The 24,904-nt window shown below is 36.0% G+C and overlaps 1 protein-coding gene across 1 annotated transcript; it reads left to right on the plus strand.

The window, feature by feature from the left end:
* Window positions 1-4,931: 4,931 nt before the first annotated feature.
* On the plus strand, window positions 4,932-6,585 carry LOC141711742 (uncharacterized). The gene is made up of 5 exons (XM_074514412.1): window positions 4,932-5,063; window positions 5,146-5,231; window positions 5,315-5,548; window positions 5,616-6,129; window positions 6,217-6,585. The coding sequence occupies exons 1-5, from the start codon at window positions 4,932-4,934 to the stop codon at window positions 6,583-6,585; spliced, it is 1,335 nt and encodes a 444-aa protein (XP_074370513.1).
* Window positions 6,586-24,904: the final 18,319 nt, after the last annotated feature.

Below are 24,904 nucleotides of genomic sequence, written 5' to 3' on the forward strand. Positions count from 1 at the left end.
GTAGGACTTCAAAAGGAACGGAGTCGTTTATGAATAAAATTTGGGATCGACTCGTATAAGTAAACTAAGTTCAGCTCATTTTCTTAAAAAAGCTCGTCTCGAACATCAAAATGAGTTTGGATGAGTAAATAAGTTTAGCCGAGTTTTTCGTCTGTTTGACTTGGACTGCTTATTTAGCTCGAATTCGGTAACTCGATTCGACTTGGATAAAGTTTTTATATATTACAAATAATAAATATGTACTAATCAATTGTACAATTTTTATTTTATTTATTTATTTAATTATTTATTATTTTTATATTTTATAAATTTAACACTTAATTTTTCGTATGAAAAATATCAAAAAAATTTATTATGATATATCCATCTCCAATTCTTCACATTATAGTAAAACTCAATAAATAAATTGTAATTTATATAAATCAAATATAATTAAAATATTAAAATATAGTAAAATTTTGATGTTGACAATTTAAAAGGTAATGTACGATTTCTAACGTTACGATGTCTCAATAATTTAAAATAAAATTGGATATATTTCTAAAACTCGTCTTAAAAATAAGATGATATAAATTAAGAAATAAATGTAGATTGTGGTAATGTATGTAATTGAAAAATAAGACTAATATTTGATTTCGATACAATTTATAAATTTATTAATTACACTTTAAGATTGTTTTTTTAAGAACAAAGATGTTAATTCACTAATAAAAAGACATATTGTATCACAACAATGATCGAGTCGAACAAACAGTAAATTGTAATCGACTATTTTCGTGAAGCGACAGTTAACCGATATTTTGAAAATGATGTATATAAAAATACATCATATCCCGAAGTAGCTATTATTTGAGCTATCGACCAGAAATGCGATTTTATACAAAATTTCGTCAGTGAATCAAGACTCCGCTTACAATCAAGAAGCGAAAAACAAACATCGCACCGAGAAGAGAAAATAACCTGATAATACGAGCCAAAAATAGAAATAAAAATAAACGGAAATAAATGAAAAATAAAATAAAAAACTTAAATCTGACAATCAGAATCACAAGATCGACCGTAAATTCTCGACTCCAATAAATCCAGTTTGAATCGAAGAAAAAGCCAACTCAAAACTCCAATACTGTAGATCCGGAAAAACACACCAAACCTAATCAAACGGATAGAAATTCTTCACTTAGGGAAGATTAGTGAAAGAAAAAAATAAAAAAAAAAGATTGGGATTTTTTATTTTTTTAACTAATTAATCCTTATTAATCACCTACTTTTAGAAAACTATTCAAAACTAATAATATAAAATTTTAGTATTTTTTAAATCGTTTGTGAGATTTGAAACCTTTTTAATTTATTAATATCAAAATGCTAATGAGATTCGGAACTTTTTTCATTAAGCATCTTTTTCATTTGTTACACGTAATTAAATAAATTATGTTAATTAAGCATCATAATCATAATTAATCGGGGAAAAATATCCAGATATTAACATTTCCCATAAGATTATTACTCAAAAGATCATCAATACCTGTATTATATGAGTTGTTAAAGGACGGCAATTTTGATTGCTCCCAACTACTCCGAATCGAGAACTGCAAATTGGAGAGATTCAGCAACTTTTGTTTGTTAGTATCCTGTCCTGTTGATCTCATTATTTCCACTTTTGTCATGGCCTTGCTATTTAAGGTTGACTAATTATAATTTCAGGCGACTGTTGGACTAAAAAGATGTGGTTAAGTTTAATTTGGAGCCCATGAATTGTACTCCGTGTCCTATTCGCTACCCCCACAAGAAAAAAACTTGATTTGTCCTTGTATAATGGTCAACTTTATACATACAATTGTCCCCTCCTAACTTTTTCAATTCACTAATTATTTTTGAATCTGTTTTGATTTGCAATTGATCCGCTGCCAACATATACGTATGTGTCATTATTTGTTATACTAATTTTTGAAAATTACCTTTAAGCCCATGAGTTCATAATAAGACCATAAAATGGAGATCTGTGTGTGCATAATTGATGGTAAATTTAATTCTTCTCACATTTATTCATCTAAGACGACACATAATAAGTTTTTAACCATTTGAGCTATCCATCCGTCCTCAACTATGTGATTCATGAATTTTGAATTTCATATATTTCATTCACATATATATAATGTAATACCACTACATCACATTGTCATATGTGTTTATTTGAAAAGTTTAATTATTGTGATGTTTACATATAGTTCTATCAACGTCTAATGGGTATATTTAATCATGTAAAGCATTAAAATTTTATTATTGTTTTCAGAAAATTTTAAATATAAGAAATATATGTACAAGTACAAAAAAAACTAACGTAGAATAAATTATGCACGACAGAGTATAAAACTTGAATGAGCATGACAATTTAAAGGGGTGAATAAGTTACTAGTAACCTTATGTGTACTCCAGAGTTTGAAATTGCAAAAAATATTTGCTCACAATATTTATTTAAAATTATCATAATTAATTAATTATATAATACATTTATTTTAACACTCATTATTTTATTTGTAAGATTAATATTAGAGCCGATTTTTAATTTTATCAAATACATGTTAGACAAATCAAGTAAAAAAATGGGACCGAAATTGAAGTATATATTTGAATGGTCAAGATATATGCAGTAGTTTGTGGTGATAAAGATGTAGATGTGGTGATAAAGATGTAGACGTTGATATCAGATCGACAGAAATAGGAAGGCTGCCAAAGTTACAGTTTTCCGTACTGTTCCTGTACATGTAAGTATTTTTTTAGAAACAAAATTGTATACCCTCAGCCCTCGGGCACCATACATGTTTTTGCTATTACTATCGCGTTATTCCCAATCTTCTCATGAAACTTACACATTATTTCCAAATTTTAACAGGGTTTTATATCAAAGTGCTCACCAGTCTCGTTAAAAAATATCAAGTGTCTACTCAATCTCCACGAAAACTCATTTAAAACACTATAATAACAATATATATCATTCTCTTAACTTGTTTTTGAAATCTTAACGGAACCGTTAACTCACGTTTCTTTCTGCTGACTTGACAGACATGTGGATATGACATGGACAAATAAAAAGAAAAATAAAATCATTAATTTAACACGTCAAAAGGATATGAGAAAAAATATCAAAAAGAAATTTTTAACAGGGAAAAGCCAATATACATGCAATACATATAGACACCTGAACCGATAAAATCCCACTTTGTTCTCAATTGGGGTAAAACCAATTATGGTTTAAGGTAGTCTAAGTATGCGATTAAAGCTCGATCACTAATCTTTATTTGGTCCATTACGTCGATTAAGTAAGGTATGTATTATGGTTTATTGGGTTCATTCGTTTATGCACTTTACTATGTTATCGAGAGCTTCGTTTGTCTTGTATTTTCATGGATTGTATGTATTTTTTTTGTATTAAGTTGTTTTGTTGCTATATTATCCGACTGAACGAAGTCTTGTTTGTTAGTTCGTTTTAATTGATTAAGATTTTAACTTTTTGATGGAACAGTATGTCAAGTATGGTGAATTTAGAGGTTAATCATCATGGTGAATTTGCTCCCCAGCCTGAATGTTATTATATCGGTGGAAAGTGTGACATAGTTGAAAATGTGGATACTGATTTGTTATCGTTCCGGAATTTAGAAGATTGGGCTGCTATGTTTAATTATAGTCCCAACTGTTTACTATATTTTAAGAATAATGGCCATGATTTTACAAATGGAGTTAGGATTTTATATGACGATAAGTCTATAAATGATATGGTGGATTTATGTAAGCCATATGGTAAAATTGAAGTATTTGTTGATAGCTCACTAACTGATGAAGTAATTGAGACTTATTTGAATGGAGATAGTAACCTGGGGTGTGTGGATGGTGGGAATGATGGACATCACGGGGATGATGAGCTGGGGTTTAATTTTGAAAGAAGTGATGATAGTGATACCGAGGACCCTGCATACCAGTATGAGCATGACACTGATGAAACTGAGGAATTGGACAGTGGACCTTCAGATGTTGATGATGCAAGTGACGAGGAGTTTGTTCAAAACAAGAAGAATTATAAGGCTGTTAAGGAGGACATGAAAGGCTATGATGAATCAGACTTTGACTCTGATGAATTAAGGTCAATTGGGTCTTCAAGTGAAGATGGAAACAACAAGATAGGGTATGTCGGGCCTCCTGTTATAAACCAAAAAAGGAGAAGACATGTCATTAGACTATCCAACCACAAAAAATTGGGAAAGATAAAGTGGGAGGCAGGAATGGCATTTGCAAATATGGATGAGTTCAGGTCAATGGTGAGGGAGTATGGCATTAAAGAAAGAAGAACATTAAAATTTGGTGCTAATGATCCAAAAAGATGTCAAGTTAAATGTGAAGATGGGTGCCCATTCTACATTTGGGTGAGAAAAAAGATGGATAGTGAAGTAGTGGAGATAAGAACCTTACTCAATGACCATCTCTGTACTAAGCCATACAAGAACAAATTGACATCTGTTAAATATCTTGCTGAGCAGTATGGTGACAGAATTAGAAAGAACCCCACTTGGAAAGTTAAGGAAATGATCGAGACAATAAGAAAAGAAATGGAAATTGAGATTCCTTGGATCAAAGCAATGAGAATAAGAAAAACAACACTGGAAGGAGTGCATGATTCATTGAAGCAGCATTACTCAAGAGTGTGGGACTTTGGACATGAGCTGTTGAAGATAAATTCAAACAATACTGTGAAGATTTGTGGCACCAGATTGAATGAGAACGATGTGAATAGGTTCAAAAGAATGTACATATGTTACTCTGCATTAAAGAAGGGTTGGAAAGCAGGTTGTAGACCGGTTATTGGGTTAGATGGATGCTTTTTAAAGACAGTGTGTGGAGGCCAACTATTAAGTGCAGTAGGCAGAGATGGTAACAACTAGATGTACCCAATATGTAATGCAGTTGTGGAAGTTGAAAGCACTGACTCTTGGAGGTGGTTCACTGATTTGATGAGAGAGGACTTGGACCTTGGAAATGGCAATGGAATCACTATTATAAGTGATCAGCAGAAAGTAAGTCTCATTTGTACCTTTAAGTGCTATATTTCTTCATTTTTCTGTTGGTAAATTCTTAATTTTGATGGTGACTTTTTAGGGACTTGAGAATGCTATTAAAGAACTCCTGCCTAAAGCTGAACATAGGTTTTGCACTAGACATATCTACAGCAATTTAAGAAAAAAGTAAGCTATTTCATTAATTTAATGCAATGTTACTCTTTAACTAATTTTATGTTGTACTTAGCTTTTTATATTTTATCTTGAAGATTTCCATCTACACTGCTTAAGAAACAGTTTTGGATAGCTGCATGTAGCACACACTCGGTTGCTCATACAAATGCAATGAAACAGATCTTAAATATTTGCAAGCCTGCACATGAACATTTGAAAAAAATAAACCCTGCAATCTGGTCAAAAGCTTTTATTTCCACTACTCCCAAGGCTGACAACATAGAAAATAACATGTCAGAATGTTATAACTCATGGATTATTAATGAGAGGTTTGTACTTTAAATTTCAGTACATCACTTTTAACAATATTATATTAACTAACTTATTAAATATTAGGTACTTGCCACTTTTAACAATATTGCAAGAGATGCACTTTAAACTTATGGCAAGGGTCAAGGAAAAAAGAGATGAAACGAAGTCAAGCAATATGGTGCTCTGTCCTAGAATAAAAAAGTTGCTAGATGTGGCTGTAAAAAATTCAAGGGAGTGGAGAGCATCTTGGGATGGGGATAACAAATATTTGGTTAAAAGTGGCACAAAAGATGTAACAGTTGATCTGTCTAGAAGAAGTTGTGATTGTAGAGTGTTTGACATAAAATGTATTCCTTGTCCTCATGTCGTGGACGCTATTCATGATAGTAGGCAACAACCTACATATTTTGTATCAGATTACTATAAAAGAGATATGTATCTAGCATCATATAATTTTAGTATTGAGGCAGTTAAGGGAGAGGAATATTGGAATTACTATTCAGAAGAACCTTTACTACCACCAGAGCTTCCTAAAAAGCTTTGGGGTAGACCTAAAAGGTTAAGAAGAAGAGAGGAGTGGGAGAGTGGTAGTGCTAGGGTAAAAAATAAAAATATTATAAGTGATGTTCCTCAGGTGCAGAGATATAGTAGTGGTAGGATTCAACACTGTAGCATTTGTAGATAGAGGGGTCATAGGAAAAATAAATGTCCAACTATTAGTGCAGGTGCAAATGCTGGAATTGGAGGTGAAAATACTCATGGTCAGAATCATGCAACTCAAGGTCAGATGGATGAAAATGTACAAGGTCAAGCTGCTGGAAATTCAAAAGTTGGGATTACAAGGCCTAAGTTGGTTGTTAGGAGGTCAAAAACTAAAGGGCTGCCTATTGACGAAGGGCCAGTCATCACAACGCAAGTATCTCAGACAAACTCAAGCCTAAATGAAGATATGATGGTAAAGAACAATGAAACACCAGCTTCAAGCAAAAGCAGTCATTTCATGTATCAGGTTCTGGGAAAAGTGGGGTACGAAGCACTTTACAAGCCAATGTAGAAAATCATGTCAACGTAGAAGACTAAATTAAGTTCAGTTCCATTTGGTTGTTTTTGTTAAACTTATTTTTTTTGTGGTCAGTAGCGGACTTAATATTTGCTGAAACCTATGTCTTGGTACAACCTATATTTTGGTGAACCTTATGTCAGAATTCTTAATTTGAGCTCAGTTATACTCAAAATTTTGGTAGCATTCCTTTTGCTCTCTGTCTGTAATAGAGTAGCTCTACAAAGTTTGCTACAGATGAAAAAATAAGAAAAGATTAGTAGTATGAAACCTCTCATTAATTTAGATAATACGAGGGACATGAGCGATAAATTGTAATAGCAACTAGTGTAAAGAAACTCCAGAAGTGGAAATTTTTCAAACGTTCATCGTCTCCAATCCAGCCATCTAACCAATAATTTCAATGTTATTAAGTATTTTTTAACAAGTCCAACTCACAGCAGGAATGTTGCATCAGTACAAACACAGTCACACACATTCAATCATCTTGATATAGGAAATTCTATACCTGATGGTGCACGATTCTAGCAGAACATATGGCAAAATCAGGTTTACAGGTAATGAGGCAGTCGTGGATCACAATTATAATTACATAATAATGATACATGCACTTGTTTTTCTTAAGATGCATGCACTTGTCCATGTCATATCCACATGTCTGTCAAGTCAGCAGAAAGAAACGTGAGTTAACGGTTCCGTTAAGATTTCAAAAACAAGTTAACATAATGATATATATTGTTATTATAGTGTTTTAAATGAGCCGTCGTGGAGATTGGGTAGTCGTTTGATATTTTTTAACGAGACTGGTGGGCATTTTGATATAAAACCCAATTTTAAAATTGGAGTGGAGGAAAACAAATTTACGAGAATGTAAAATAAGTTCATAATTTTGCTTTTCGAGTTGTTAAAAAAGGTGAAAGCAAATAATAATAATTGCAAATTTGATATATATATATATATGTTCAGAAAATTAAATAAAAATATTTTACTTATCACTTTTTTCATTTTTTAAAAAGCGTAAAATACCTAATTCATTCATTTTTGTTGGTGCGGTGATTGAATTCTTATATTTTTTGCGGGATCTCGGGAATTTGACAAATGACATGTACATGTGTTATCGATTAGTAATAAAAACTCAGGAACGGGTCAGAAAACGTAGAAGATAGTTTAAAAATTTGTCAAAAACATTAAGGTGCATTAGGATTAGTTAGTGTTGACGGAGGAATTTGGGAGTAACAAAGTTTGAGGTTTGTAGCCGGAAGCAAGATCTGTGACGGTAGAATTCGTCGGTGCCCGATTTATTCGGGTTTCCACACGAATTCCGCCGATAGTTAATTAGTAACTTTATTAAAATAAAAATCTGAATAATCATAAGGATTCATTTGAACTATTTGCCAAAATAACCCGAGAAAAGAAACTACAGAGTATATGAACTGTGTTCACAATCATCGAACAGACCAACCCAACAATAACAGATGTTTGACTGAGATATATACATGTATATGCGTATATACACAAATCAAACTAGCAGAACAACTACCCGGGCTGAACCAAGGCCACGACGGCCGGAATAGAACAGAGACCACGACGACAAAGTCGCCGGATTCAACCAGAAACAAATAGGCACAAATACACGATTACGCACACACACACGCACTACAAACGCACACACCACATCACTCAGGCCACCTCGCCGGAAAGAAGCCGACGACGGCCTACAACAGAGGTGAAAACAGGCAGCATCGAATACTTACCAAAACCGAATGAGAAAGGGGAAGGAGGGATATGGATTTAAGAGAAAATCAGGGAAAATACAGAATAAATCAAGAGAGGGAGGAGATTACAACGAAGAGGAAGAGATATTGTAAGACTGGAGGAGAAAGAAATTGAGGATTAGATGATAAAGATCGAGATATTTATCCAATTCAATTATTTTGTAAAAATCTAAATCTACACTGGAATATATCGATTTCACGAGTAATTTACGGGTTGGAATAACCCGGAAAATTAACCGAACAACTGAAAAATTCTCGGAACAAATAAAAGTTAATAAAACATTTTCAAAATTTTCAAGTCATTTTTAGAACGCACAACGGACCCGCGTTTATCAATTAAACGAATCAACGCACGGGTGAGATTAATCTCAAAAATTCCCAAAATAATTTTAAAATTCTCGGAATATTCCAAACTTAAAGAAATATGAGTTTAATAATTTTTAAAGAATTTTGGAATTAAATACAGATTTTACAAATAATTACAATCAGAAAATCATATATGGCTAAATAATTGATGAAAGGTTGATTTCTCAATTTTAAAGACTCCTAAAAATAATTAATAAAATTATGAAGTCATAAAAATGATTTTAGTGATAACCCAAGTATTTATGGAAATAAATCCTGAATAAAATCACCTTTAAATACAAAAGTGACACAATACAGCTTCACAACGAATTACATAATTAATACACGAACACCAACAATCACACATAATTAATTAAAATATTAACAAAAATAATATCCAGTTGACAGAACCCACAAACCTATTTTATTTATGCAATTATTTAGTAATTATACATTTAAACAATATCAAAATATACGATTCGTTATATGAGGTGGCAAATATAACCTCTCAGCTTGATATAGCCAACAAGAAAGCTGAATCTCTCCACACAGAGTTGGCTGGGACAAAAGCGAGGGTTGATCACCTTGAAGATTAGGAGAAGAATGGTTGGATGAAGGAGAGGAGAATGATAAAAGATGACGCTTTTTCCAATGGTTTCCACTTCTATAGGATTGGGTTCGTGGCGAATGATCCTAAGTATACCTTCGAGAAATTTGGTGAAGAAACTGTTGTTGAAATGGCATAGTTCAAAAATGAGTTTGCCAAGGAGATTCGAGAGAAGAGGGTTGAGCTAGGCCTGGAAGAGGAAGAAGGCGCGCCCACTGATGAACCCACCAAGGACACGCCTGAAGTTGATCCCTCAATTCCTCTCCAATCGAATCCTCCAACTGATGACTCGCAGGGCGCGCCCTGATTTATTGCTATGTTTAAATTTTCATCTAAACTGAATTTTTTAATACTTTGAGGAGCCAACCCTCTTTTGATGTTGTGCAAAGTTGTAAGACAAAATACTTTGCTACTTCTCATTTTGCATCTGACAATTAACTGGGCTTTATCCAATTTCATTTCTTTTAATAAGCATATGAGGTAAAAGTTTTTCCTTAAGTACCAAATGAATGGTATGCCTTCGTGGTTAGGGCGCGCCTTATAAACTCTAGAACACTTTTTTTCTTAAGGCTCGTACTAACATCATAGATGATAAATACATGGCCAAAAAGTAAGCATTTTTTATCATCTTTACATAGAAATTTTCAAGGATAAAATTTTTCAAGGCGCTCCTACTTTCAGGGCGCGCCCTGTTGTGCACAGATTTTTGTCTTAACTTTTCTTCACAACTTTGACAAGATTTGCAAAGTATATAGAAGTTTGAGGCGCGTCCTAACTATAAAGGCGCGCCTCGATATCTTGTCGTATGATTTTTCAAAGCTAAATTAAAAAACAAGCCCCACCATTATTGTCCATTTTTCTTTTGTAAAACCATATTTTTCCGAGCAAAATTTATCATAGCACGTCCCTTAGTATATATATGGACTTCAACTGTCATATCACATTATGGATATCTTTTGTTTGTGTAGTATAAATAACTTTTCCTTCAGTATTAAGGTGCTCCCATATTAGGGCGTGCCCTAGTTTTTTAAGAGCATAAATTTCAACAAACAAACAACTGATGCAACTTTTTTCTTTTATTGATAATGCGCTTTAGTGTGAAAATTACACAAGTCCCATGGCTACTATGCTCCGTGGGGAAATTATTTGAAAATTTTATCCTTCAACTAGCTCCAAGGTTTGTAGTCATACATACTACCCCTAGGATAAAAGGAATTTATTTGCTACTAGTCTTTTGCATAAAAATCAATCGTAGAAACGAGGGGGCCAAGGCTGCACCCTACTGATAATACTTTCGCAAGTGCTCTGCATTCCATGCTCGAGGGATGAGCTTGTCATCTAAGTCTTCCAAGCGATAAGTTCCCTTCCAAAGTATAACTTTAACCCTGTATGGTCCTTCCCAATAAGCTCCAAGCACCCCGTGCTGAGCTATTTTATTATTTGGCATGACTTTTCGTAACACAAGATCTCCCGCCTTATGGGGCACAGACTTCACTTTTTTTATTGAAATACCTTGCAATTCTCTGTTAATATGCAACAAGTTTCAACTGGGAATTCATTCTAGCTTCGTCCAGCAAATCCAAGTGGAGCCTTTGATTAACCTCTGCATCTTCCTCGACAAATAAATCCCTTCGCAATGATTCAGCTCCCACTTCTACAGGACTCATAGCTTCATACCCATAGGTTAACATAAAAGGGGACTCGCCCGTAGTCGACCTCAGAGTTGTGTTATAAGACCAAAGGACCATTGGCATTTGCTCTGAACAATCTCCCTTATTTTCTTCTAGCTTGGACTTCAGAGTATGTTTAATGATCTTGTTGATGGCCTCTCTTTGGCCATTATTATGCGGGTGATAGACTGCGGAGAAATCCTTCTTGATGTTCAAGTCTTCACATAGATTTCTCAATTATTTGTTGTCAAACTGCTTCCCGTTGTCAGATATGAGCTTGTATGGAATACCAAATCTGCAAACTATAGAATTGAAAACAAAATATTTGATTTTCCTGACTGTGATCGTGGCCAATGGCATAGCTTCTGCCCACTTCGTAAAGTAATCAATAACTATTACATCATATTTCACACCCCCTTGGCCTTGGGAAGTTCTCCGATGAGGTCAATCCCCAACATAGCAAAAGGCTAGGGACTTGTCAACGAAGTTATGGACGTTGCTGGGGCGTTTGAATAGTTAGCAAATCGTTGACAACGACCACATGCCCTAACAAATTTGAAGACATCTTCTTTCGTGGTTGGCCAATAATATCCTTGTATGAGTACTTTCAATGCCAACGAGCCACCCCCGGAGTGATTGCCAAAAATACCTTCGTGTACTTTTTTAAGAATATAATTTCCTTCTTCCAGGTCTACACATCGTAACAACGGTTGATTAAACCCTCTTTTATATAGTACCCCATCATACCTAACGTACTTTGCAGCCTGGTAGTGAAGGTGTCGAGCATGTAGCTTGTCCTCCGGCAAGGTCCCTGCACAGATATATTTATGGATAGGTTTCATCAAAGTAACTGGTGAGAGTTCTTCCATCTAAAACACACTTATTTCGGGGATACTAGGAATTTCCTGAATTACCAAGGGAATTTATCCCAGCAACGCGCTGTCTATCTGTGAGCCCATTTTTGCCAAGGCATTCGCATTGCCATTTTCTTCTCTTGGCATGCCTTCCAGCTTGGCACTTCTAAAACTTTGAAGCAAGCGTTGCACACATCTCATATATAATGCAGTTTGAAGGCCTCGAGCCTGGAATCCTCCATTAACATGATTTACTACCAACTCCGAGTCGCTCCGAGCTATCAAATTCACAACTCCCAATTCCAAAGCTATCTTCAAGCCATTGATTAGTGATTCATACTCAATGTCGTTGTTTGTGAAATAAAACTTGAAGTGAATGACACTCATTAGACGATGTCCTTCCGGGTAATCAAAATAATCATGGCTCCTGCTTCGTTATTATTCATAGCCCCATCGACATGCAAGACCCACCAAGGGTGTGGGTACTCTTCTCTTACTTCGACGGGGGCATTTTCCTGTGACGAAGGTTCTGCCAACACTATGGCTTTAACATCTACCTTGGAATCAAACTCAAGTATGAAATAGGCCAATGCCTGCCCCTTGATTGCTGTGCGAGGGCAATATTCCAGATCAAATTATCCCAATTCTACCGCCCATTTTAGCATTCATCTTGATGACTCTGGCTTATGTAAATGTGCCTGAGAGGATTAGCGGCGCAAACCTCTATTCGATGAGCCTAAAAATACAGCCATAACTTTCGTGCTGCAAGGACAAGGGCGTATACTAACTTTTCCATGTTGGTGTATCTAGTTTTTGCATCTAACAACCTCTTGCTCATATAGTACACCGGCGACTGATGACCTTCCTCCTCTTTTACCAACGTTGCGCTGATGGAGTATTCTGAGACTGGAAAGTAAAGAATCAATGTCTCCCCATCCTCTGGCTTGGCCAACATAAGAGGATTTCCCAACTGTTCTTTGATATTTTGAAAAGCTTCTTCATAGTCCGAGGTCCACACAAAATCTTTTCCCATGCCTTTAATCGCTTTAAAGAATTCCTTGTATTTATCTAAAGACTTTGAAATAAATCGATTCGAAGCTGCAATCCTCTCCGTCAGACTTTGTACCTGCTTAATGTTGGTGGGAGATTTCATATCCAGCAAAACTTTGATTTTCGTTGGGTTTGCCTCAATTCTTCGGTGGTTAACCATGAATCCTAAGAATTTCACCGATTTCACACAAAATACACATTTATGGGGATTCAACTTCATCCTATATTTTCTCAGAATGTGGAACATCTCTGCCAAATCCGCTATATGATCCTCTGCTTGCTTAGATTTCACCAGCATATCATCCATATATACCTCCATTATCTTCCCGATCTGCTTTTTAAACATCTTATTCACCAGCCTTTAGTAAGTTGCTCCGGTATTAATTAGACCCAATGACATCCCGATGTAATAGTAGAGACCTCTGTCAGTAATGAAGGAGGTGTGCTCTTGATCAAGTTCATACATAGGAATTTGATTATAGCCAGAGTACGCGTGCATGAAACTTAGCAAAGCATGTTCGGCGGTTGCATCAGCCAACTGATCAATTCTTGACCAAGGAAAACTATCCTTCGGGCATGGTTTATTCAGATTGGTGAAATCTACGCATGTTCTCCACTTTCCATTAGGTTTTTTCACTAACACCGGATTTTTCAACCATTCCAGGTAAAAAGATTCTCTGATTAGTCTGACATCCAAGAGTTTGTCTACTTCCTCTACCAATGTTATAGCCCTTTCTCCACTTACGTCTTGGCATTTTTTCTGAATTCCTTTATGCTTGGAATCAATATTCAATCGGTGACACGTGACTTCTGGATTAATCCCAACCATATCTGAATGGCTCCATGTAAATACATCAAGATTTGCCAAGAGAAATATGGAAAACCCCTCTTTCAACCTTGGAGCCAACTGAGATCCAATTTTTATAACTTTGCTTGGATCCTTTTTGTCGACAGGGATTTCGATTGTGTCTTCTGTCGGCCCCATTTTCTCTGTTGGAATTGGTATTCGTGGATCCAAGTTGAGCTGATTATGATCCTCATTACTTTGCTGAGAAGGCGCATCCTCTCGGGGAGGAGTTTCAACTCCTTTTCTTGTTGAAGGCGCGTCCTGTGTAACAGGGGCATCAACTTCTTTCAGATTTGGGATGGGAGAAGGCGTGCCCTGAAGTATAGGGGCCTCAACTTCTTCCATAATTCTTGAAGATAAGGGCGCGCCCTCAGGAAGAGGGTCATCTACCTTATATATCTCTTGTCTAAGGCTCTGCAAAACATCAAATCTCCCTTAGAGCCATTCCCCATTGAAATTTGCTTGGATTATGTCGTTTGGGGGCTCTTTTTCTTCCAACATCTCAATCCTAATAGTGTCTTCTAAGAACAATGTTGATGGAGGCAATTCAGAGGATTATTCATTTTCTTGTTCGACATAGTAATGGACCCGAATTTCCTCGATTGGCTGTTTGATACTTCTCTCTCATTCATCATCTGATGCATCTCCTGCTTGGACATCCTTTCTCCTAAAGCCCCCCATATCCTGCCTGTAACATTCTCGAGAGTCATATTGAGAGCCCTTTATGATGCCAACTCCATTCGGGGTTGGAAATTTGATGGTGAGATGGTGAATTGTAGTGATGACCCTCATTTCCCTAACAAATGGTCGTCCTAATAACAAATTATGGGATGAATCCTGATTTAGGACCTTGAACTCGAGCATCTTTGTTACAGAAAACGGACTCTCCCCCAGGGTGCATGGCAATCGAATTGATCACATGACTCTAACTCATTCACCTTAAAAATCGTAGACCCAAGAATCCTCCCTTTACATATCTCGATCAGGCAATCCTATCTTCTTAAAGGTACTGTAGTAAAGGATGTTTGCCAAACTTTCGTTATCTACAAAGGCTCTGTAGACGTTTTTAGTCCCGATTTGGAGAGAAATGACCAAGGCATCGTTGTGGGGGTGGTGTATATCTGCCTCCCTGAAGGAGATATCCATGGATTCTCCCTTGAATACTTTGGGTGGCCGAGTCTCCACCCAATCGATGTTAGTTAGTGGTCTAAACCGAGCTTCCCTGGCATATCTTTCCAAGGTTCTGTTACTGCATTCCATCCCAGGATCTCCTCCATATATTGCTCGGATGCTGCCATCCGTAACAAACTTATTTTCTTCTAAAGTTTCATTGTTAGACCCTCGAGGGGTGCAACCTCCTTCTTCCTTAGCTTTGTCAGTTCCACTTTTATGCCTCCTTACTTCCTTTACTACCCACTCGCCGAGATATCCTTCCTTGATCAGAGCTTCGATTTCATCCTTTAGTTGCCGACACTCATGTGTGTTGTGTCCGGATGATTCGTGGTATTCGCAGTATTTCTTCTTATCTTTTCTCTACCAAGATGAAAGAGTCTCGGGTTTTCTAAAGAGTCCCATGTTCTTGTTCACCTCAAAGATATGCTCAATTGACGCGGCCAAAGGGGTGTATCTGCTCGTTCTGCTATCGTAGCTCGAGGGAGGGCTCCACTCTGTTAGGTCCCAATGCGTTTGTAGAAGGGGGGTTGAATACAAACGGTACCGAATAATCGAATAAATGCGGAATAAAAAATGTGAAACAAAATTCAAGTTAAATAAGAATATTATTAAACTTGAAAGGTGTTACAACAACTGTATCGATTACAAGGAATTAATCTCAAATTAATTATCACAAATTTAGAATAAATTCGACATGAACTTTTTCTATTTTTGCAATAATTAGAATCAAATGCTAAACGCGATTTGAGATTAAGTTCTAGGGATTTTGATCCGCTAGATTGTTACAGAAGAACAAGATAAAGATTTCTAGTTGATTGGATTTAACTTTACAATCTAGAAATTGATCTTGAAGTTTGCAGAGAAGATGAAATATTGTTCAGCTTCTTTTTCTTTTGTTCTCGGGTGTTGACTTCTGTTTGATGTGTATTGGATAATGAATTTTGTTGCTTCTGCTTCTTTTTATCAAACAGCCGAATAGAATGAACTGCAATGACAATCCAATTAGCTCAGCAAGACTTTCGGTAGGACTATCCTTAGAACTAGCAAGACAATCATAATGAACTAGCAAGACTTTCGGTATGACAATCAATTGTCATACCGATTGTCATAGTAGTTCAAACAGATTGTTTTTGCTGAAAATAAATAGATTTAAATCCTATAATAATTCTGGCAAGACAATCCTTTTGAATTAGCATGACTTTCGATATGACTATTGATTGTCATAACCGTTTGTCATACTAATACAATCAGTTGTCTTGTTGAATTAAAACAGATTTTTAAACCAATTTAAATTCTGAAAATTCTTAATATTAATTCAGAATTAATTAATCAATTAATTCAATTAATTAAATAAATTAATCTTTGTAGATATAATTTATTTTCTTAATTAAATTATATGACTTAATTAATTAATAGAGAATTAATACTAATCTTGAGCAGCATCTATTCTTCCGTATATCTTTTGAAAATCACTGAAATATATGAATCAATTCCACCACTTCAATGTTGAAACTCGATGTACTGTCTGGTTCATGAGTGACTAACTTCCGTGACGTTTCTTCATGTCTTGACTTTGACACTTTGATTTTCTTCAGATTAAATCCTTGTAATTAATTGATACCCTGACGAGATCTCTGTCACTTGATTAAATCCACAATCTTGATTTGCATCACTGAGGCTTGATCAATTTCTTGAGCTTCTTCCAGTGAATTAACTCCTCAAGTCTGTAGATGAACCTTGTTTCTGAATCCTCTGACAGATGTTACTCTGTGAGATCTCTTTGACGGTAGATCCACTATTTACTTATTACATTCTTATTTGAGTTGAGTTGAATCCTCGAATATACAAATAGGCCTATGATATATGACTTACAATCTCCCCCTATTTGTTTGTTAGACAATAACACACAAATACCTAGAGGATAACTCAACTAACAAATAAGAAAAAAAATATAAAAAGAAATGCAAAGTAAATAGTAGAAAAGTTCTGGACTAGATTTAACATTTTCCAGATTCCAAATAGATATTCCTCTAGACTGAACATATCTTCAAGTAGTTCCATCTTCATTTGTACAACCACATTTTCTGTTGAGAAGCCCATATCTCTCTTGCTTCTCCCCCTATGAGAATCAACTGATTAAAGAAGATCACCTTCGTTTACCACCTCTCCCGTACAATAGGTTCCGCAGATAAAAGCCAATGGTAATCCCCTTTTGAAAACAGCTTCTTCCCTTACTAGAAACTCACCTTGTGTTTACCACCTCTCCCGTACAATAGGATCCGTAGTTACAAACAACAATGGTGTGGTGTAGTGTACATATGATCTTTTTCTTCCTCCCTGCTATTTCTCCCCCTTAGTTGAGGAATCCTCCAAACTATTACTTAAGCTTTTATCTCCCCCTTAAAGAAGGAATGTATGTCATCGTCTGAAGGAGTTCTCATATTCACTTGGTTGGAAAAGAAATAACAAGTAGTTTTTCTTTCTTCCTCACTGTGAGTGTGTGATTCTGTTTAGTGTACCTCACATGTGTTTCACTCTTCTCTCCACTCGTGTTTACACTCTTTCTCACAAGTGTATCACTCCTCTCATAGCTCCATATTCCAGCTGTACCTACAAGGAAAATCACCTTAGCCATCCTTAAGGAGGTCACAGGTGGTGCAATGGGAGTTCGCAAATCCCCATCCTTGTTAAACTCGTCAGATGAATCTGAGTCATAATCTACAAGTTGCTAGTTTCCCTTTTAGGGTTCCAGATTTGAATTCTGGGAAGGTAAACAATGATCCAACGAATTTAGCATAAAGATCAAAGTTCCCTTCTAATGCCTGTGAAGACATTTCCTTGTGACTCATCAGGTAATATCTGAATCATTGTCAACAAGTTGCCGATCTGCGCCTATGTCAGATCCACTATCCGCAGATGCATCCAGGGGATTTAAGCCTGGGGAGGTAGACACTGACCACTGACATATGGCTTTTGGATCAGTATCCTCTCCTAACACCTGTAAAGGCAATTGGTCCATTAACGAACCTTGAACAATCGAATCTGACCTGAAAATGGTCGAAACTCTTGTTTCCGTCAACTCATCCTTTGTGTGGGTAACCTTTCCTTGTGCATCAAGAATTGTTTATATTTGAGGTGGTGACACTACATCGGATACCCTGGCCGACAGGCAAATTTCAATAGACACACCATGTTGAGAGAATGAATCTAGTAACTGTTTTTATGCCTTTTCAACCATTACATCTTTTTGAGAAGATGTATGGGGGTTAGCAGTTGTCTCGGTTTAAATACTACTCATCTATGTAGGAGACAGAGCTACTGGGTTGACTACAGAACCTTCCTTATATGGTGCACTAAGGCACTATCTCCCTCACGCTCATTCATACTACATTTAGTGGTAAGAGAGTGTTGGTTGATCATGTTTCTGTGTTTGTCTTTACAGTCTGGGATAGACGTTGTGGGTTTTCAACCTCATGACTGTCAATGAAAGAAAGTCATTGGAGACTGAACCTGTATCACAAAACATATGGTAATAGAGAGAAAATGATGTACAATCGTGATTTCAAAAGATTTTACATGAAATAAGAAATCACTAATGTAGAAAGAAGTTTGACTTACTCCTAAAACTCACTGCACATATAAAATAATATGATTGTGCCTAGTGATAAGAGAGTTAAAAATATGACGACTCTACTAGTTCATATTAACTTCAGTTAGAGTGCCATACCATGTCCTTGACGATTGCTTGAGTAGTACACTAGTTCATACCAACCTGAAGTGAGATTGTGAAGAAGAAGAGATTGCATAGTCCAATAGATCTGCAGCTGCAAAGTCCATGAACTGTGGTGCATTGACTTCCTATTTTGACTCACCAACCAGGAGTACACTTGTACACATCTTACTAGAGTCCAATTCCAAGTGTAATGTGCAGCAGGTGCCTGATATGTCCTAATATTCTCAAGTCTCGTCACTGATGCTATATGTTAGATACTGCTTCCTGATAATAACCTAGCACAATATACAAAATTTCACTGATAACATATCCAGCTTGCAAACAGCCATATCCCTCAGATAAACCTTTGCTGTTATCTCCAAAGGTAACCAGGGGCCGGCTTTCTCAATCCACATTTGATAGCAGGGCTCTATCTCCGGTCATATGTCTTGATGATCCACTGTCAAGAATCCACACTACCGGTTATACCTGTTTAATGCCCTGTACTACAAATGGATTAGACCTTCTTCGGAACCCAAACTTGGTTGGGCCCGGCATACTTGTAGAACTGTCCTTTGTCAGGCAAAACAACATTTTTAATTTTAATTGCCTCAACTTTCTCAATGACTGAACATTTGACCTTGTAAACAGCCTTAACAAATTTCTGTTTAAGCTTAGGCACATATGTCTCCTTTCTAGCCTTAGAAGGACTAGCAGTCTTAGACCTATCATGCTTCTTGTTATTCACATGCTGACGAGGAGTAGTCTTATCATTAGAAATATGCTTACCATTAAAATAAGCATACATCATATTAAAAGCACAAGACATACAATTAGAAACACCACATGCTTTATGAGAGTGATTAATAGTAGGCAATTTATGCATGGCAGACATGGCATTTTTGTTATCCAACTCATGTGTGTCTGAGTTAGTCTCAGTTGCTTTCACAACTTTGACTGGAACTTTTGACACACTTGACTTGGAAACAACCTTCTCATTAGCATGATCTTCAGCACGTATTTCTTCCTGAATAACAGAAGAGGTCGCATCAAATGGTTTAGCAATTGATGGTTTATAGATGGGTTTATCAACACCCTTAAGCACATGTGGTACTTCCCTCCCTTTAGCACAGACAAGAGGAGGGGAGTTTATGCCTAATTCTCCCATAGCAACATTGTAATCATAACCTATTCCAGATGTTTGATTAACAGATTGCTTACTGTAGAACTCTTTAGCCTTCGAACAAGAATTGAAGTAGGCTCTAACCTTTAGTCTCAAGACCGGTGATCTTGTCTTTGAGAATAGTTTCGATTTTTCTATAACAGTCAACTCTATTCTCTAGAAAAGATACTTGTTCTTTTAATTTGTCTTGATTAATGTGCACAAGTCTTAATTCATTGATCTCTTTCTCAAGGTCCGTGATCTGTAAACTTAACAGTTCATTATCACGACGTGCACAATCTAAGTTACCTCTTAGATGATAAACCATTTCAGCATCAGAAAGTTTTACCTCTATTCTTGATGATGAAGCTTTTCCATCAATAGCCATAAGAGCAAGATTTCCTTCATCTTCATCTTCACTGTCAGTATCATCCCAGCTTCTTCCCTTTGCCAGATAAGCCCTTTCAGAGTTCTTTCTTACTTGCTTTGGCTTCCTACATTCTGTGGCAAAGTGTCCCAACTCATTGCAGTTATAGCCTCTAATGGTGCTCCGATCAACCATCCCTGTTTTGTATCCACCACTGCTGGTGTTAGAGGATGAAGATCCACCTTTCTGGAATTTGTTGTAGTTGGACTTGTACTTAAGCTTGGGATTCCTCTTGAATCTGACATGGGAGAATCTCTTGACAATTTGGGCCATTGACTCGTCTTCCAATTGCTCCAGCTCTTCCAAGGAATAAAAATCATCACTTGATTGATTTGTAGTAGGATGATCATATTCTGCTACTAACATATTTTCCTCAGCCTTGGAACACTGTACCATTTTCTCCAATTGTTGAGATTGCTGTTATTGTTGACCTTCAGCTACAAGTGCAGTAGATATGCTGACCATTCTATCCTTCCCGTAGACATCCTTCTGTTGAATCTGCTCTAACTCATAGGTTTTTAACACTCCATAGAGCCTGTCCAAAGAAATCTCACTCAGATATCTAGCTTCTCTAATGGCAGTGATTCTATGTTCAAGATGAGTTGGCAGTGTTAAAAGGAACTTTTTGTTGACCTCCCTGATTGAATAATATTTCCCATTTATGTTCAGGTTGTTGATCAACGCATTGTACCTCTCAAACACTTCAGTAATTCCTTCTCGTGGATTTGATTTAAAATATTCATACTCAGAGGTTAGGATCTCCAACTTGTTCTCCCTAACTTCCTCTGTGCCTTCATTGATCACCTCAATAGTTTCCCACATGTGTTTGGAATTTTTACAGTTCATCACATGTCTGTTCATCAAGAGATCAAGGGAATCAATTAAAATTAATTGAAGGCAGACATCCAAGGAGGCTTCTTCCTTTTCATCATGAGTAAAATCTTCAGGATCTTTAGGATAGGTTCTGGCTTTGGTGATCACAACATCATCTACTATCACCTCCGGTTCAATAACCATCGAAGTTTTTATCCCCTTCTTTAACAAGTTTGAATATTTGGGATTTGCCACTTGTAAAAACAAGAGCATCTTCTTCTTCCACATAATATAATTCTCTTTATCAAATTGTGGAATTTTAACGGTTCCAACTTTTTGTGAAGTCATTATGAATTTTTGAATAAATAAAAATTCAAGGAGTTGAAAAATCACAAAAGTCTAGGATCTTGATTTGTTCGTTAATCAGAAGGCTCTGATACCAATTGTTAGGTCCCAATGCGTTTGTAGAAAGGGGGGTTGAATACAAACGGTACCGAATAATCGAATAAATGCGGAATAAAAAATGTGAAACAAAATTCAAGTTAAATAAGAATATTATTAAACTTGAAAGGTGTTACAACAACTGTATCGATTACAAGGAATTAATCTCAAATTAATTATCACAAATTTAGAATAAATTCGACATGAACTTTTTCTATTTTTGCAATAATTAGAATCAAATGCTAAACGCGATTTGAGATTAAGTTATAGGGATTTTGTTCCGCTAGATTGTTACAGAAGAACAAGATAAAGATTTCTAGTTGATTGGATTTAACTTTACAATCTAGAAATTGATCTTGAAGTTTGCAGAGAAGATGAAATATTGTTATGCTTCTTTTTCTTTTGTTCTCGGGTGTTGACTTCTGTTTGATGTGTATTGGATAATGAATTCTGTTGCTTCTGCTTCTTTTTATCAAACAGCCGAATAGAATGAACTGCAATGACAATCCAATTAGCTCAGCAAGACTTTCGGTAGGACTATCCTTAGAACTAGCAAGACAATCAGAATGAACTAGCAAGACTTTCGGTATGACAATCAATTGTCATACCGATTGTCATAGTAGTTCAAACAGATTGTTTTTGCTGAAAATAAATAGATTTAAATCCTATAATAATTCTGGCAAGACAATCCTTTTGAATTAGCATGACTTTCGGTATGACTATTGATTGTCATACCGATTGTCATACTAATACAATAAGTTGTCTTGTTGAATTAAAACAGATTTTTAAACCAATTTAAATTATGAAAATTCTTAATATTAATTCAGAATTAATTAATCAATTAATTCAATTAATCAAATAAATTAATCTTTGTAGATATAATTTATTTTCTTAATTAAATTATATGACTTAATTAATTAATAGAGAATTAATACTAATCTTGAGCAGTATCTATTCTTCTGTATATCTTTTGAAAATCACTGAAATATATGAATCAATTCCACCACTTCAATGTTGACACTCGATGTACTGTCTGGTTCATGAGTGACTAACTTCTGTGATGTTTCTTCATGTCTTGACTTTGACACTTTGATTTTCTTCAGATTAAATCCTTGTAATTAATTGATACCCTGACGAGATCTCTGTCACTTGATTAAATCCACAATCTTGATTTGCGTCACTGAGGCTTGATCAATTTCTTGAGCTTCTTCCAGTGAATTAACTTCTCAAGTCTGTAGATGAACCTTGTTTCTGAATCCTCTGACAGATGTTACTCTGTGAGATCTCTTTGACGGTAGATCCACTATTTACTTATTATATTCTTATTTGAGTTGAGTTGAATCCTCGAATATACAAATTGGCCTATGATATATGACTTACAATCTCCCCCTATTTGTTTGTTAGACAATAACACACAAATACCTAGAGGATAACTCAACTAACAAATAAGAAAAAAAATATAAAAAGAAATGCAAAGTAAATAGTAGAAAAGTTCTGGACTAGATTTAACATTTTCCAGATTCCAAATAGATGTTCCTCTAGACTGAACATATCTTCAAGTAGTTCCATCTTCATTTGTACAACCACATTTTCTGTTGAGAAGCCCATATCTCTCTTGCTTCTCCCCCTATGAGAATCAACTGATTAAAGAAGATCACCTTCGTTTACCACCTCTCCCGTACAATAGGATCCGCAGATAAAAGCCAATGGTACTCCCCTTTTGAAAACAACTTCTTCCCTTACTAGAAACTCACCTTGTGTTTACCACCTCTCCCGTACAATAGGATCCGTAGTTACAAACAACAATGGTGTGGTGTAGTGTACATATGATCTTTTTCTTCCTCCCTGCTATTTCTCCCCCTTAGTTAAGGAATCCTCCAAACTATTACTTAAGCTTTTATCTCCCCCTTAAAGAAGGAATGTATGCCGTCGTCTGAAGGAGTTCTCATATTCACTTGGTTGGAAAAGAAATAACAAGTAGTTTCTCTTTCTTCTTCACTGTGAGTGTGTGATTCTGTTTAGTGTACCTCACATGTGTTTCACTCTTCTCTCCACTCGTGTTTACACTCTTTCTCACAAGTATATCACTCCTCTCATAGCTCCATATTCCAGCTGTACCTGCAAGGAAAATCACCTTAGCCATCCTTAAGGAGGTCACAGGTGGTGCAATGGGAGTTCGCAAATCCCCATCCTTGTTAAACTCGTCAGATGAATCTGAGTCATAATCTACAAGTTGCTAGTTTCCCTTTTAGGGTTCCAGATTTGAATTCTGGGAAGGTAAACAATGATCCAACGAATTTAGCATAAAGATCAAAGTTCCCTTCTAATTCCTGTGAAGACATTTCCTTGTGACTCATCAGGTAATATCTGAATCATTGTCAACAAGTTGCCGATCTGCGCCTATGTCAGATCCACTATCCGCAGATGCATCCAGGGGATTTAAGCCTGGGGAGGTAGACACTGACCACTGACATATGGATTTTGGATCAGTATCCTCTCCTAACACCTGTAAAGGCAATTGGTCCATTAACGAACCTTGAACAATCGAATCTAACCTTAAAATGGTCGAAACTCTTGTTTCCGTCAACTCATCCTTTGTGTGTGTAACATTTCCGTGTGCATCAAGAATTGTTTATATTTGAGGTGGTGACACTACATCAGATACCCTGGCCGGCAGGCAAATTTCAATAGACACACCATGTTGAGAGAATGAATCTAATAACTGTTTTTATGCCTTTTCAACCATTACATCTTTTTGAGAAGATGTATGGGGGTTAGCAGTTGTCTCGGTTTAAATACTACTCATCTATGTAGGAGACAGAGCTACTGGGTTGACTACAGAACCTTCCTTATGTGGTGCACTAAGGCACTATCTCCCTCACGCTCATTCATACTACATTTAGTGGTAAGAGAGTGTTGGTTGGTTCTGTTTCTGTATTTGTCTTTACAGTCTGGGATAGACGTTGTGGGTTTTCAACCTCATGACTGTCAATGAAATAAAACCATTGGAGACTGAACCTGTATCACAGAACATATGGTAATAGAGAGAAAATGATGTACAATAGTGATTTCAAAAGATTTTACATGAAATAAGAAATCACTAATGTAGAAAGAAGTTTGATTTACTCCTAAAACTCACTACACATATAAAATAATATGATTGTGCCTAGTGATAAGAGAGTTAAAAATATGACGACTCTACTAGTTCATATTAAACAATAACTTCAGTTAGAGTGCCATACCATGTCCTTGACGATTGCTTGAGTAGTACACTAGTTCATACCAACCTGAAGTGAGATTGTGAAGAAGAAGAGATTGTATAGTCCAATAGATCTGCAGCTGCAAAGTCCATGAACTGTGGTGCATTGACTTCCTATTTTGACTCACCAACCAGGAGTACACTTGTACACATCTTACTAGAGTCCAATTCCAAGTGT

The sequence above is a fragment of the Apium graveolens genome, chromosome 1 (genome assembly GCF_009905375.1).
Source record: "Apium graveolens cultivar Ventura chromosome 1, ASM990537v1, whole genome shotgun sequence".
In the NCBI taxonomy this organism is placed as follows: Eukaryota; Viridiplantae; Streptophyta; class Magnoliopsida; order Apiales; family Apiaceae; genus Apium; species Apium graveolens.